Raw genomic sequence first — 16,414 nt, 5'->3', positions numbered from 1 at the left:
GTTTGGCAACATTTTTGGTAATCTGTATCAAAAAGAAACAGAGCAACAGAAAAGCTATGAGCAAATCACAAAGCAAAACATGTGACAATGCTGCAATTAGCTACTAGTCACAGTGAGGTTACCATCTGTATCAGAGCTTTCTATCGGCGTTAAAGGATATTAGGAATTATTTCTCATTTTCCTATTGAGTCTGGACAGTAATATTCATCTTTACTTCAAAAACTGAAGCATTTAGCCTGATCAAACCTGAATGGATAATTCCACGGTGAATAGAAATTTCTTAAAAACAGTTTTAGATCTATAAAACCTATATTTTACTTGTGAAAACACAAACATGTTATCTGCACAAATTGCATCTTCAGACTGCAATTACAGTTAGTTAGAGAGCCTCTCAAAATGCATTAGTTTATTGCATTTTCTGAGATATCACAAAAATTTGAAAAATACATTGTTAGCTGTAGCCTTAATTATTAATAACAGCTGTGTCACATCCTTAATGTGAAAGCAGTGATTAATGTAATGAAGTAAACCTATTTTATTCAATGATTTTAGGTTTCGATTGTAAAAATATTTGACTGTCAATACAATATCAGCTCTGATGTAATCCACATGTTTAAATTGATAGGCTGTGTTTTTTCTAGTGGTCCAAGCCACTTGATTTTCTGGTACCTTAGGGAAAATGTTTCCATTTTTTTTTAAGAAAATGAAGGGTAAACCATGTTCTTCTCCCCGTAGGTCCTTGAAAACAACATAATCTCTTGTAAGGGTAATTGATCATGAGAAAGAAGAGCACGCTCGTTCCTCCTTCCTGTGATTTTTCAAAACTCCTGAAAAGAGTTTGTCTAATTTCCTATTTCACTGTTAAGACCCTTGTTGGTCAGCAACAAGTTACCCTTTTTGGTTGGTCACACTAACACCCTACTTTAGGGTGACACAGAAAACCCATATTGCCCGACACCTGTAACACAGGTTGCCATCTGTGAGGAAACCCTGGTGCCGATTTAAAGAACTGTACGCAAAGGTTCCCTATCTACCAGACTGATGGAGAGCATGGGTTCCTGGACCGGGGTTTCCAACTGGATCTAGGGTGGGCAATTCTATGTTGTTCTGCAGCTCTTAGAGATAATGAGTCCAAAGGTTCTGAAGACTGAACTGAACCATTCCCAAGCTGGACTCAGAATAATACTGGAGACCTTTCCACTCAGGGTTTCTGGTAGTCTAATGAATTCTGAATGACCATTCAAGTTTAATCAGTTCAAATAATAAGGTTCTGAGAGCTCATTTTTCATTTTAGAAATGTTCCCTTTAATTGGTAGCAGTAATGTCAGTGTTTGTTCCTCTTTCTGTTAGTTTTTATATTGGTTTGTTCACAAAAAATATATATATATAATCGACAAAATCTCAGTTGACAAAAAAATAATGTATTGTTACAATCCTATTAAATACTAGATTTTAGGTCCTGTGCAACTTTGGTTTTCCTGGGTTAACGTGCTGGATTGTGATTCCTAAACCTGGGAACAAAGACAGTGTAAATGTAGATATGTGCACATGTCTGTAATGATGCATATACTATAAATAACATTTATGGGACGTAATATCATGTTAATAACCCAGATGCTCTCCTTACTCTATCAGTCTTTCAGGACAGTACTTTGTTAGAAGTTGTGTTCTTCTTCTGCTTGCACTTACAGAAAGTATTTTTGCTTCAGGTGTATCTGACTTAATAAGATATTCAGTATTTCTTCCACCCATGAGCTAAACTCTTACATATCCCTTTTTTAGGTTTTGTGAAAACAGCTCTTATCATGGCTGCCACTTTCAGTAGATACCGACTTGTTGTCATGCTCCGCAAAGACCTTTAATGAGCAGAAAAAAAGGTTATTTAACAATAGCTAACCAACTTCACTGTACCTGTAGGTGAGCAGGCTAGGAACAAGAAACATCACTAACTTTCTTAGTCATTTCTGCTAGTATCAGCCAAATATGGCAATAAATTCAATGGAGCAGAAACAACATGGACTGATATTATCTTCTTCCCTACAGCACTCACAGTTCTTCTTTTTGCTGATTCAGACCATGTCAAAGCCAGGCCTGCAGGCCCATTAAGTTCTTTATCACCTTTATAGCCAATCATTAACATTTTATTTAATCTTAATCCATGCTTTACACACTGGTGATGTATTTAACCATCTGGTTCCACTAATTGCAGTGTACATGCACCAGGTATACCTCCTTCATTGTCCTTGCCATCGGTGCAAAGGGTTTCCATGGCAACGTGACACCCTGCTCCTCTCCATCCGGGCTGGCAAATACAGTGCCATCCGCTGGCTTCCAGAGTGCATCGTCCGTTGTTGTTGCAGAGACCTGGGCAGCCCTCTGGGCACAGGGGACAGACACAGAGTTAAAAAATGCAGGATCCGTGTACGTAACAGCTCTGAAATAGTTAGTAAATCTTTTTTACTGGAAACAGGACTCGGTCAATTGATATCTTTCAATGATGACAATTTTGCACTGGAGTGCTGAGAGCTGCTTCTTTTTTCTACACATACAATTATAGAAAGCGTGATGAACATTAATCAGGACATTAAGAGTCGTTCACAGGTCTGAAAGAGCATGATGACCACTATGAGTCAGTAGCTCTACTAGAAATAAGGAACTGTTTGGCTGGGACTTTTTGTCCCTATTATAATACACTGCTAAATATTTAACCGCACAAAAGTTTGGTTTGGAGTGAACAAAAACGTAAAAAAAAAAAGAAACATCTTAGTGTCAAGGAAAGACCGTACAATAATAATGCACACAGAGGTCAAAGATCATCTCCTCTGGTCATCTGTTCCAGGAGGTATCCGATTTTAATGACTTCAGGTAAAGTAATCAGGTATAAAATATAGTTTTAGCGTATAGTGTTTTGCAAAAGTATTCAAAACCCTTTGGAACTTTCCACATTTTATCACTTTACAACATGAACTTCAACATATTTTATTACAATATTAAGTGACCAACACTAACACAAAGTCCTTCACAATTGTGAAGTGGAAAAAAAGGATGTATAGTTTGCCAAGATTATTACAAACTAAATTCTGTTTGCCATACATTTCTATTCAGCCTCCTTGAGTTGATACTTTGTGGAACCATGGAATGTCTAAAATGTCTGTCTGGTTCTTTGTTGCAAAATTGTTCCAGCTGAGTGAGATTGGATGGAGAACATCTATGAACATCAGTTTTCACGTTTTACCACAGATTGTAGTTAGGATTTAGGCCTGGAGTCTGACTGGGCTGGCTAGTACATAACAAATTTGATCTAAGCCTTTCTATTGTAGCTCTGGCTGAATGTTTCAGGTAGTTGTCCTGCTGGAAGGTGAGTCTTTTGCAGCCTGCAGGATTTCTTCCAGGACTGCTCTGTATTTAGCTCTGCCAGCTCTTCATGTCCCTGCAGAATAAAAGCATTACTGCAGCATGATCCCGCCACCGCCATGTTTCACTGTGGTGAAGATGTGTTCTGGGTGATGTGCAGTGTCAGTTTCTACCACACATTTGAAATGTGAATGAATTGGGTTCCATATGGCTGAATATGAATTGGACCTGTTTGTCTTTCAAAGTACTTTGAGATTATGTTTGTTGTACTGTGGTTATTTACAAATAAATACAAATAATTTAACTGAATTTAGAAAAAAATAGGTTCCACAGGATTTTATTTAAAAGTTGAGGGTTGTTTACATATGAATGCTACAAAAAAATAATAGTTAGCCAACACTTGTGTTGGTCTATCACATGCTGAAAGTCTGCCATGTCATAAAATGTGGAACATTTCCGCAGGGTGCACAAGGCACTGTAATGGTCGTTTAAGTGAATACGTGAGCAATGGGCTGGATGTTGGTCAACATGTGTCCAAAGCCATGCTCGCTCAACTTGGTCATACATGTTTCAGATGCCTTTTCCAACTTTAAAGAGTTAAAAAAAAACTTTCTTTGCTGAGTGAAGTTGTAAGTTTTAAACCCATAAAGCTCTCAGCAGCTTCAGTACAAAAGCTTTAAGTCATACTGGTTCAAACTTTGTGTGTATAAAGTCTTTTGCTGACTGTCAGACAGTGGGATAAATCTTTCAAATAGACTGACAGGCTGAGAGATAAAGTCAAAGACAAATAATGGAAACTTGCACATTAACCTCCACATAAAAAACAGACTGACAAACGGACAAGACAGTCAGTCTTTGGTGAAATGCACTTTTGTTGTAGTTTCACATGAACTGAAAACTGTGGTGTGATCCAAACTGTCTACTTTAAGTTTCACTTAAAGAAAAAATTAAATACAAATTTTGAAAACAATGCAGAAATCAACCAAAATCAGAAGAAGATTCACCAACAACAGATTGCTACTGGTTCTTTTAGCAATAAGGATTCATTTTTTCTAGCTTTGCCAGTCAATAAAAATTATCCTTAGTTGACGTCCATGTGAAAACACAACAAGTAGACAAGTAGTCTGGGGACAAGTTATTGGGAGGACAGGGTGGTTTGGACTGCATGCCTCCAATGACTAAAGTTTATGCCTGTGTTTGGCATTCCTTTATCACATAATAGACAGTGAGGTTGGCAAAACGATGGACGGATAAAGGAAAAAAAAGAGGACGTGAGCGCCAGACCCAAGCAAAGCCCATCTGGACAGAAAGTAAAGATGGGGGAGTATAGGACAAAACAAGGGAAAGACAGGAATGTCGGAATAGAAGACAGAAGGACATCAGCTGGCTAACTTAACACAGAAATCAGGCTTGTTGAAGCAAGGCGAAACAGGAGTAACACAGCTCTGTTTTATGATGTATACATGTACATAACTCTTTTTTTTGTGTTTATTCTGTCTTCAGGTGTGCATTATCATCAACAGCTGTGTTTGGTGTGAGAATCAGTGACAAAGACAGGCATGATGGAGCCAGAAAATCATAAGAAAAGTCCAGAGAGATTATATTAACACAAAAAAGACAAACTGCAAACCAGGGAAAGACTGAAACATGGAGTGTGAAGAAAAAATGCAATAAACCAGTCAACTGAAAAGAATTCAGAACCAGAAGCAAAACTGAACAGAAAGTGAAGTATTTTGGGACATTGAGGCCTTTCTCTTTAGCTTGAATTACCTTTATATCCTGAGAATAGGAGAGGGCAAAAGGGAGAGAGGGAGGAAAATTAGGGAAAAAACGTAAATTTGAAACAAAAGCAGCACTGCCAAATATATTTTCTGTGATGAAAAGAAGAAAATGGGAGCCAACTGAAAAGGTAGAAAGGATGGATAAGCTGGGGTCAAATCAAGGAAACAGCATAGAGTTACAGTATGAAAACAGCTCCATTCAGATCTTTATTAAATTTTAGTTTTAAGAGGTTTATTCATACTCCACAGTGATGGGTCACTAATTTAGTTTCACAATAAATGCTCTAACACGTGTTAGGAATATCCCGTGCAGCTTATGTAACCCAAACGTTAAACTTCTTGTTAATGTTTTCTATATATCCTTTATGTACTTCTCATTCGGGAGAACAATTTGATACACAGCCGATTTTGCTGGTTTTCCCACTTTCAAGACATGTAGAAGTCTTTCATTTTTATCATAGGTACTCTTCAAGTAAGTGATGAAATCTAAAACAGAAATCCAGAAAATCACATTGTGTGATTTTTAAACAATTAATTTCCATTTTATTGCATGACATCAGTATTTGATCATCTAACAACCAGTAAGAATCCCGGCTCTCACAGGCCTGTTAGTTCTTCTTTAAGAAGCCCTCTGGTTCTCCACTCATTACCTGGATAAACTGCACCTGTTTGAACTCGTTATCTGGATAAAAAACACCTGTCCACACACTCAATCAAACACACTCCAACCTCTCCACAATGGCCAAGACCAGAGAGCTGTGTGAGGACATCAGGGATAAAATAGTAGACCTGCACAAGGCTGGGATGGGCTACAGGAAAATAACCAAGCAGCTTGGTGAGAAGATAACTGTTGGTGCAATTATAAGAAAATGGAAGAAGTTCAAGATGACGGTCAATCTCTCTGGAGCTCCATGCAAGATCTCACCTCGGGGACATCAATGATCATGGGGAAGGTGAGGGATCAGCCCAGAACTACACAGCAGGACCTAGTCAAAGACCTGAAGAGAGCTGGGAACACAGTCTCAAAGAAGACCCTTAGTAACACACTATGCCACCATGGATTAAACTCCTGCAGCGCACGCAATGTCCCCCTGCTCAAGCCAGCACACCTCCAGGCCCGTCTTTGACAACGACCATCTGGATGATCCAGAGGAATGGAAGACGGTCATGTGGTCTGAAGAGACAAAAATAGAGCTTTTTGGTCTAAACTCCACTTGCCATGTTTGGAGGAAGAAGAATGATGGGTACAACCTTAAGAACACCATCCCTACAGTGAAGCATGGAGATGGAAACATCATTCTTTGAGGATGGTTTTCTGCAAAGAGGACAGGATGACTGCACCGTATTGAGGGGAAGATGGATGGGACCATGTATCAGGAGATCTTAGCCAACAACTTCCTTCCCTCAGTAAGGGTGTTGAAGATGGGTTATGTCTGGGTCTTCCAGCATGACAACGACCTGAAGCACACAACTAAAGAGTGGCTCCGTAAGAAGCATCTCAACGTCCTGGAGTGGCCTAGCCAGTCTCAGGACCTGAACCCAATCGAGAATCTTTGGAGGGAGCTGAAAGTCTGTGTTTCCCAGCAAAAGCCCCAAAAAGAAGGATCTGGAGAAGATCTGTATGGAGGAGTGGTCCAAAATCCCTGCTGCAGTGTGTGCAAACCTCATCAACAGCTAGAGGAAACATCTGATATCTGGAATTACAAAGAAAGGTTTCTTTACCAAATATTAAGTTTTGTTTTTCTGATGTATCAGATGTTTATGTCATGCAATAAAATGCTAAATAATTACTAAAACAACAACAACAAAAAAACACACAATGTGAGTTTCTGGATTCTTATTTTAGATTCCGTCACTCACAGTTGAAGAGCACCTATGGTAAAAATGAAAGATTTCTACATGCTTTGTTAGTGGGAAAACCTGCAACATTGGCAGTGTATCAAAGACTTGTTCTCCCCACTGTCTATGCTGCTCTGGTTTTCCTTTTATACCTTACTCCAATGAGTATGACGTGGAGGTTTTATATGCTTGCCCCAAGCTTGAGGTTAAACGTCCATTCTATTGGACAACATGGAAGTTGGAGCTCCATATTAGGCAAATCTTCAGAAATTGACCCAGAGGCCAGAATTATGACCTGTAAATTTGGAAATCCTAAAGCAACTCTGATCACAAAGTCCAATATGGATTCCATATAGTGGTAGGTGCAGTCATAAATATTTATTTGCACTTCAAAAGGTTTATTTCTTTCATTTAGTAATACATCAAGGAATACCTTGATGCAGACTTGTATTGCTAGTATTGGCCTGATCACTTAGCAGAATAATTAGCAAATCTCACTCCTTTATTCTGACATGCAAATGAGATACAGGCAGGTATGGCATGTTGTGAATCCCAGGTATGATTTCCAAGTTAACTGGAATCCATTATGTATATATTTTTCTCCATAAAGCACATAAAACAAAGTTGTGTCATTTCTTTGAATTCCCCCTTCTAATCGACCCAGAATAGTCCCCAAGATCATTAGGAACATTCCAATCCAGTTCAATGTATCAACAATGACTTCATTGGAGTAGCTGAGGGGTACAACTCAAGATTTATTTGTCTGTGCTTTTATTACAGCAGCATTTAGGGTAGCTGCTGTAAAATGTTGAGATGGAAGGTGCCAACTTGGGCATTGGTGACATGGAGTTGTCTACCACCATTTTTGATTTTACAGATACAATTCATTTTTGTAAAAAGTTGGAATTATTTATGTTTACTCAGGGTTAACACATGTAGATGGCTATTTAGTTGGTTAATTCAATATTCATTATTGATTAATAAATATATATATATATATATATATATATATATATATATATATATATATATATATATATATTTATTTTTTTGGTGGATGTTATGTTTTGTGTCCATGTGAATGTTGTATACATATGTTGTAACATATGTGTTATGTTTTTGATGAAGTCAAGACCCCAGGAAGAATAGCAACTGTTTTGATAGTAGCTAATGGGGATCTCAATAAAATAAACTGATGTGGCTTAAATATCTACTATTTGGACCAGTTTCAGAACACAAAATCAAAGATAAGTTATCATCCGCAAACTTTGCAGTTTGGATATTTCTGAAAGAGAGAAAAAGCTGAATTTAAACAACATACCAAATCTGACTTCACCCGTCTACATCTGGAAGTGAGTAACATTCTTTGGAGATAGCGCTAAAACAGGTTTACCAATGACCAATAGAATTTATTTCTCAGGATAACCAAACCGGCCTGCACAGTGGTGGAGCTGGGAGCACTGTTGCCTTGCGGCAAGAAGATCTTGAGTTTAAATGTTGTTGTTTGTCCTGTTAGTCTGTCTGGTGCCTTGTGCAATGTGTGTTAGGAAAATGTGCACGACCAAAAAGGATAACCACAGCCTTGAGAGGACTGTCCAGCCAAAGCCATTTAAGAATTTGGGGGATTTTCACAAAACTCCTCTTTCTAGATTAAAGTAGAGTTTGCATTTTTTTTTAAACCGAGGTCCCAGAGTCTGGCGAAAGAGTGGAGAAGGACAGAATCTATGTTGCTTGAAGTCCAGTGTGACGTTTCCACAGTCAGTGATGATTAAGGGCCCTTGTCATCTGCTGGTTCTGGTCCACTGGATTTTCTGAAGTCCACATTCAACACAGCCATCTACCAGGAATTTTTAGAGCACTTCATGCTTCCTTCTGCTGACAAGCTGTATGGAAATGCTGATGTCATTTTCCAGCAGGACTTGGTCCCTGCTTTTGATCTTATGTAATATTCTAATTTTCTGAGACACTCAGTTTTGGGTTTTTATTATTTGTAAGCCCCAATCGCCAAAACGACAAGAAATACATGCATGAAATATTTCACTCTATGTGTGATGAATCTAAATAATTAGTTTCACATTCTGAAATGAGTGACAATATTAAAGTTGAGATGAGAATATTACATCAGACCAATAAAAAACATTTTTACTGCAAAAATGTGGGCTTCATGAAAAACATGTTTAATACCCGTATAAGGGTTATTATTTTTAAGAGGTACTTATGCAGACTCTAATTTCCTGAATGACTGTAGATTTTGCCGTGTTTTAGAGTGGTTGACACCAGGTATATCCTGCCTTTTGTACACTACATAGTTGGCTATAAGACAGGCTACTCAAGCTAGATGAAAACATTGTTCATCCCCTGCATGGAATGTTATCTGATGTAGTTGCTATAAACTTTATTGCAGACATTTGGAGTTTGGAGGTTTGCTCAATGTCAGTGCTTAGCATCATGGCAGACTGGCAACATACCTCATTGTTTCATAATGGGATGTTGTAGGGCTCAATGATGTTGGAAAATCCTGTCATGGCAATGATGTTGGTAAATATTGCAACTGGTTAAATATTACATCAGCATGAAAATGAAAGTTCATAAAAGTTACAGTAAAACATATTAGCAAACAATCATTGCACTTTAGTTTTGTAGATCTCATAGCAAAAAAAAACAGAACTTAAGGAGATTAACAAAGAGCTTGCCCGCGTCATGTTGGGGGATAATGCTAGATATGTATAAAAAGCCCCATAATGATTGATGATGTAAGGATTCAAGTCACAGGCTGCTTTACTCACAGCCTTTAATTGGCCTTTCACAACCAACTGTTCTCACAGTCCAGCATCACAGAACATGTGGAACCAGAGGAAGGCAGCTGTTTTATCTAAGTGTCTTGGAACTCTCAACTTCTGTCTCCCGTATAGCAAAAAAGATTTGGAAATACTCACAGACTAGTGTTACATTTAGATTAAAACAATACAAAGTTGTGACTTTGTTTAACTAAAATAGCAAACTGGTTACTGGTGTTACTTTCATACTGTGTATTGTTGGACCTGCTGTATAATTAAGGACTATACAAGGTAGAAAGGCACATTAAATTACACTGCTACTGAGTAGTGTTGTGATAAGATATAGAGGTTTTATAAACCATTCTAAACTCCAATAACGACACAGAGTTGACAGCAGCAGCCCGTTTGAACTGGTCCGCTGTGTCCCCGTTCTTTATCTTAGCGGTCTGTCCTCAAATCTAGCTGCTCAGCAGCTGACAAGGGAATAAATACAGATATGAAAGGATAACTCTGATGCTTATTGTGTATTTTTCAATCTTGTAAAAATAAACACGATTGAAAATATGGTAACTAATTGAATCAGCACATCTGACAATTTATGTGGATTATTCCTACTATGACACCATAAGGGACAAAACATAAAATGTTAAAGTAAAAGCCCTATTTATTAGAAAATAATGGTGTTAGCAGATAGTTAAATTTATATATCTGTTCCAAAGCATCTCTAGTATGTAAGTCTGTTGTGTAAAACATGCCTCTATCAGGCTTAAAATTGGGAAATACTTTATCTAAAATAACAGGGAATGATGGTACAGACATTTACAGACATTTGTAGTTGTAATTTATTTTTAAATAAAAGTAGGGTATAGGGTCAATGCTAATTTATATATTATAATATAAAATACTTTAGAAAAGCTGAGGGGAAATGATTACTTCAATGTTCAGTCAATGTAGGAAACAAAGAACAGGAAACTATTTGAGCTTTCGAGGGATGAAACGGCTACAGTTCAATAGTTTATGGTGTGAATTATTTTGGTCTCACTATCCTTTTTTAAAAAGATTTCTCCCTTAAATACTGCATGACTCTGCATGGCCCTGCTCATCCATTTAGCTATTGTGATGACATTGGTAATTATGACTATCTGCTGTGTGGCTCAGTAAGAAGAACATGGGCTCAATCCCAAACTCTGCAAAATATGTTTTGAATTTTGGACTGGCAACCTGTTCAGGATGTACCCCACCTATCGCCCGTAGACCACTGGAGATAGGCACCAGCTCCCCTGTGACCCTGTACGGAAGAAACAGGTATGGAAAATGGATGGATGGATGTTTTGAATTTTTTATAAGGAAAGCCAAAATCTACAGCTTGCATGGTTACAGTTAAATTGAAGAGGCTTAAGTTGAGTATTCAAATGGATAATGTTTACCATACAGCTTTTCAAAAAGGAAAAAGGAATGCTACATCAGTCAAACAGATAAATGAACTACATAGAAAAGCTTTTGTGATTGAGGTCCATAATAAAAAAGATGATAAAGAGAGACAGTATCAAAATGATGAAAGGAAAGTCTCAACATATTCTGAATATCAAAAATTAAAACAATAAAGAAATAACTCCCAAAAACAAAAGTTCCAGGGTACATACAAAGAAAAGCAAATAATGGAGGAAGAAGAATAGCTTGCGATGAAGTAAAGACGAGAAAAGAGTACAGTACCTTTTACTCTAATGTCCGGATTGTGAGCTTTGTGAAGGAAGATACAATTGGGAAAGAAAGGAGGACAGATATAAACAGAGGATTTAGTTCAGAAAGCAGGCAGCAGGAGAACAAAGAACAAAGTTTCATGGCTACTGAGTTAAAAAAGGAAAAACACAGAAGGCCCAAAAATGCATTGACACAAAACGATTCATTTCTTTTCTTGTTCAACAAATAAAAGTTTCAGGAAAAGAATCAGGAAAAAGGAAATAAAACAGAGCGGCACGTCAGCTGGGTTATTTTAAAGCTGGGCATGAACAGTTTGCACTCCTTCAGTAGATAGCAATTGTCCTTGCATCACAATAATAATGATAAAATAACCTTACAACACAAACACAAGGATATAGAGATATTTTTTTACAGATAGCTCCAAGTCTTAATGGATAAAGCATAAATGAACCAAGACATGGCATTTCTAAATCAGTACATAACGTACCAACTGTAACACACAGCTACAGATCCTTAAAACCAGTGGTGTTTTCAAAAATTATTTATCCTGCTTTATTTGCATTGTATTATCACAAGGAAACATAAATCACTATTCATTGGAATGTTCTATAATCATCTGGTTTGTATTCTGTATTAAACAATTACAACTGGATTTTGGACACTTTTTTCACACAGTTGTCTGTGGTGACAAAAAAACAGGGGCAACTGTGGCTCAGCGGTAAGAGAAGTTGTTTGGTTGCCTGGCAGCAACGTTTGAGGTGTAAAAATGCCTCAACAATGGCTACGACAGATGAGCATTGCATGTTTTGTTTCTTTTACATGTAGGGTAAAAACATTATTCAATGAATGAGATTGACTATGAATGTGGAAAATGGGGATAATATGGATCTCATCAGACTGTGTCATTTTAAATAAAGATAAAACAATCTTGACTCAACAGTGACCTGAAAGAGAATAAGAGAGGATTCATGCTTGGGAGCAGGGAGTTATTGAGGAGTGTAAAAAACAGTGTTGCATAAGAAGATCTGAGGAAGAAACAGATGGGGAGCAAGTTCCAACAGATCAAAGTGCAAAACGTGTGGGTAGGTCTGAAAAAAAAAATCACAAACTTTAATGTGAAAGTGGATCAGGTTGATAGAAACATGGACTGAAAAGATTAAGTGCTTTTTACAGGTTCAGGTCAGGCAGGCACCTCTCCACAAAAACGTTAAGTGAAGAACTTTTAGACCCTGCAAATTTGTTTTACTGCTAAACAACCACAACAATAAAAATAGTTCTTTTTTAACCTGGAAGCATAATCCAGTAACAGTACAGTTACTGCCTTTCTGTCACACAGAAATGCTGATTTAAACAATTAATTCATTTATTAAAGGTAAAAGCCATTCAAACCAACCTGGCATCACAAAAAACACAACTGTTACCTTGTTAAATCATGAGTTAACTCATATTGACCACATTCCTTTGTAAAGAGTTACAATTCATGATTACTGCCCAATCTGTACAATCAATAAATCACTCAATTAGAACCTGTCTCACAACATGAAGTAGGCAAAAATATCTCAAAATGCAACAAACCCTGCCCTGATGTAAAGACATTCAAGAACAGACAATAAACAAAATAAAAGACATATATCAGTCTGGAAAGGGTTACAGAACCTAAAAGTCGAGTGAACCACAATGGAAGTCAGCATTCACAGATAGAGAAAAAACATGGAACAGTGGGGAACCCTTCCAGAGTGGACTGCCAAACAAAATTACCATAAGAGCGCACAGCATCTCATCCAGGAGGTTACGAAAGAGCATTAAACAACACCTAGAGGACTGGAGACCTCAGTTGCCTCAGTTAAGGTCAGTGTTAATACTTCAACAATAAGAAAGCAAGACTAGAAAAATTGGGAGAGTTACAAGACCAAAACCACCGCTGACCAAAAAGTGCTCGATGGCAGTTGTTGCCACCAAGGGTGGCACAACCATTAGTAAGTTTAGGAGATTACTTGTTGGCATGGGGTCAAATTGGTTTGGGTAACCTTTTCCTTTAATAGATGAAATCATTATTTGAAAACTCCTGTTTACTCAGATTATCTTTGTCATTTATTAAATTAGTTTATTGTTGTGAAACATTTAAGGGTTACCAATAAACAGAAGACATATGTAAGTTGGCAAATACTTAGTTAGTTTGCAGTTGTACAAACTGGTTATTCAATAGTGAGGGATTAAAGGCGAGATCTGTTATTATTTTGACAGAGTATGGCTTCAGAAACAATGACTTGGAAGTTCTTCCTTCTGTGCTTCCTGGACATTATGTGTATCTGTGGAAAACCCAGTCTGCGTAAATGCCTATGTCCTGGATGTTTTTGTGTAGAATGTGTTTGTACATTACAGTGTGAATGTTTTGGTCATGGCTGTCCACTCACCAATGTTGCAGTGCTCCCCTGTCCATCCTTGGTCACACTCACACTTTCCATCTTTACACACTCCGTTCTTGCTGCACAGCGGATGACAGGCTTTCTGATCACACACAGTTCCTGTCCAGCCCTCCTCGCAGCGACACACACCGCCGTAGCACATTCCATGGTTGCCACAGTCTACTTCACACACCTCTGTAAGAGTAATACACAGGTAAGACGCACATTAGGAAACACAGAACATTCCTATTTAGAAGCTGGTTTTATTGGTCGGTAAAACGCCCATCCAATAGTCTGGCAACATAAAATAGAACATTGTTTAATGCCTTCATACAGCTGTCCTTGAGGGTACTTCATTTTCACTTTGCAAGAGCAATATAAGCACGTAGAATGTGTTATTGCATTGCTCTTTAAATACTACTGTTCTTGCCAAGCTCCAGTCTTGACATTAGCAGAGACGTGAACATCTGTAGCTGCTGATACCAACCACATTTCATCTAACCGCCACGATAGATATGTAGCCCTACTTCAACGGATGCATTCTGTTCTCCTTATCAATGTGGCAATGCTTAACATGTAACATTGTTCTCAACTCAACCACATACGACAATGAAACATAACATTATGACCTCAAAAAGAGGCCTGTGAACATTCTGCCTGTGAAGTTGATGTGGTGGAACCTGATGAAAATGGGGAAACATTAGGATGTGAGGAGCTTTAACAAGGGTCAAACTGTCTTGGTGGATAAATCATGGCATCTCCACAAGTGCAGAGAAGCTGGTGAACCATCAAAAAGGTCAGGACTTTTTCATGGAACTTTGAGATGGTGGGGTTGCCTGTGATGCCTAACACCAACGAAGAGTTTTTTGTTTCTTTTGCTAGAATTACTGAATTAGAGCTTTCTTTTATGGAAAATGTAAATTTCACTATAAAAATAACTTTGGAGATCAATAAATATTGGCTATGAAACTGATTTAAATCAAACATATTATGCCTGATGATATCAAGTTCAGTTATTCCTCTTAACATTCTAAGCAATTTTATTTTGGTAACATATCCTGCTTTAATATTTTAATTTGAAAATAATATTAAAATACAAACCACCTCCTGAGGTGGTTACAAACTCACTATAAGGGGTAATATATAGAAAGCAAAGACAGAATGTGCAGCAGATCGATCTCCACACATTCCATAAATAATTCCAGATAACGAGGAAAGCCCCCACACAAAAGCCACACATATTGCTCAGATGGATGCTACAAGCTGTAAGCCATGCTCCAATGGTTTTGCAATCCCAGCTGCATGTTCTGAAAGTACACATGGCTCTCGATTGCACAAATCAGTTTGTATGATGTGAAAGGACAAGGTGATCTGTAACAATGGGTTCGTGGTTGTGTTTATTACTGAATAACGATCAGAAATAGGCTTTAATTTCTACAAAATAATAAATAAATAAAAATTCAAAACAAAATAAACACTGCTAACCCAAATTTATTAGTACAGTTCTGACAGTGGTTTATGTGTGGCCATTCCACATTTTTATGAGTGGACATTCTGCTGACATATGTCACCGACTGAAAGCACCAATAATGTGCAGATGAGCATCTGAGGTACATACTGGAGCAATAGAATATAGTGGCTCAGTAGGAGGCATTGCATTTTATTTTATGTAAAAGCCAGGTCCTTCTGAATGAGTTACCTGGGTAAGATAAGGCAACAGGATGCATTATAGAAAGAAAGATATGTGATGCAGTTAAAAGCCTTCAGCTGATTCAAAATGCTGCAGCAAGAGTTCTGATGAAAATTAAAAAGAGAGATCATATTTCTCCTGTTTTAGCTTCCCTTCATTGGCTCCCTGTTAAATCTAGAATAGAATTTAAAATTCTCCTCCTCACATATAAAGCCCTTAATGATCTAGCTCCATCATACATCAGAGATCTGATGGTTCCATTTGTTCCTAACAGAGCACTTCGTTCTCAGACTGCAGGTTTACTGGTGGTTCCTAGAGTCTCTAGAAGTAGAATGGGAGGCAGATCCTTTAGTTATCAGGCTCTTCTCCTGTGGAACCAGCTCCCAGTTTTAGTCTGTGAGGCAGACACCCTGTCTACTTTTAAGGCTAGGCTTAAAACTTTCCTTTTTGATAAAGCTTATAGTTAGAGTTGCTTAGGTTATCCTGAGCTATCTCTGTAGTTATGCTGCTATAGGCTTAGGCTGCTGGAGCACATAATGACCACTTTCACTCTCTCTGCTACATTCTCATACTACTCTCCAATTTCAGCTGAGCTGCTGCCAACAACTTAATGCTCACTTTATACATATGCTCTCTTTCATACTCTACACTTGAAAACTGGCTCGGAGTTTATCTGCCTAGCTGCCTTTCTCTCCTAGAAGAAGCCACTGAAGGAACTGCAACCAATGTTTCATTTTTCTTTCCCATAGAAAGTATTACTAGTGCTTCTGTGTTCTTTTTGTGTCTCTGCTCTGTTCTCTCAAACCCCCAGTCAGTCGTGGCAGATGGCCACTCGCACTGAACCTGGTTCTGATGGAGGTTTCTTCC

At 37.9% G+C, this 16,414-nt stretch overlaps 1 protein-coding gene across 2 annotated transcripts in view; it reads right to left on the bottom strand.

Annotated features, from left to right (window-relative positions):
• Nucleotides 1-16,414, bottom strand: part of LOC124868280 (teneurin-3-like) — a 474,572-nt gene that overhangs the window by 98,945 nt on the left and 359,213 nt on the right. For both annotated transcript variants that reach the window (XM_047365339.1, XM_047365340.1), the window contains 4 exons: nucleotides 13,867-14,052; nucleotides 11,465-11,491; nucleotides 5,125-5,133; nucleotides 2,230-2,376 (listed from right to left, as the gene is read on the bottom strand). In XM_047365339.1, coding sequence (XP_047221295.1) covers nucleotides 2,230-2,376; nucleotides 5,125-5,133; nucleotides 11,465-11,491; nucleotides 13,867-14,052 — 369 coding nt within the window. The remainder of the gene's footprint in view (nucleotides 1-2,229; nucleotides 2,377-5,124; nucleotides 5,134-11,464; nucleotides 11,492-13,866; nucleotides 14,053-16,414) is intronic.

Source organism: Girardinichthys multiradiatus, chromosome 5 (assembly GCF_021462225.1).
Source record: "Girardinichthys multiradiatus isolate DD_20200921_A chromosome 5, DD_fGirMul_XY1, whole genome shotgun sequence".
In the NCBI taxonomy this organism is placed as follows: Eukaryota; Metazoa; Chordata; class Actinopteri; order Cyprinodontiformes; family Goodeidae; genus Girardinichthys; species Girardinichthys multiradiatus.
Note: the sequence above shows the minus strand (reverse complement) of the source record. Positions and strands in the feature narration are given on the sequence as shown.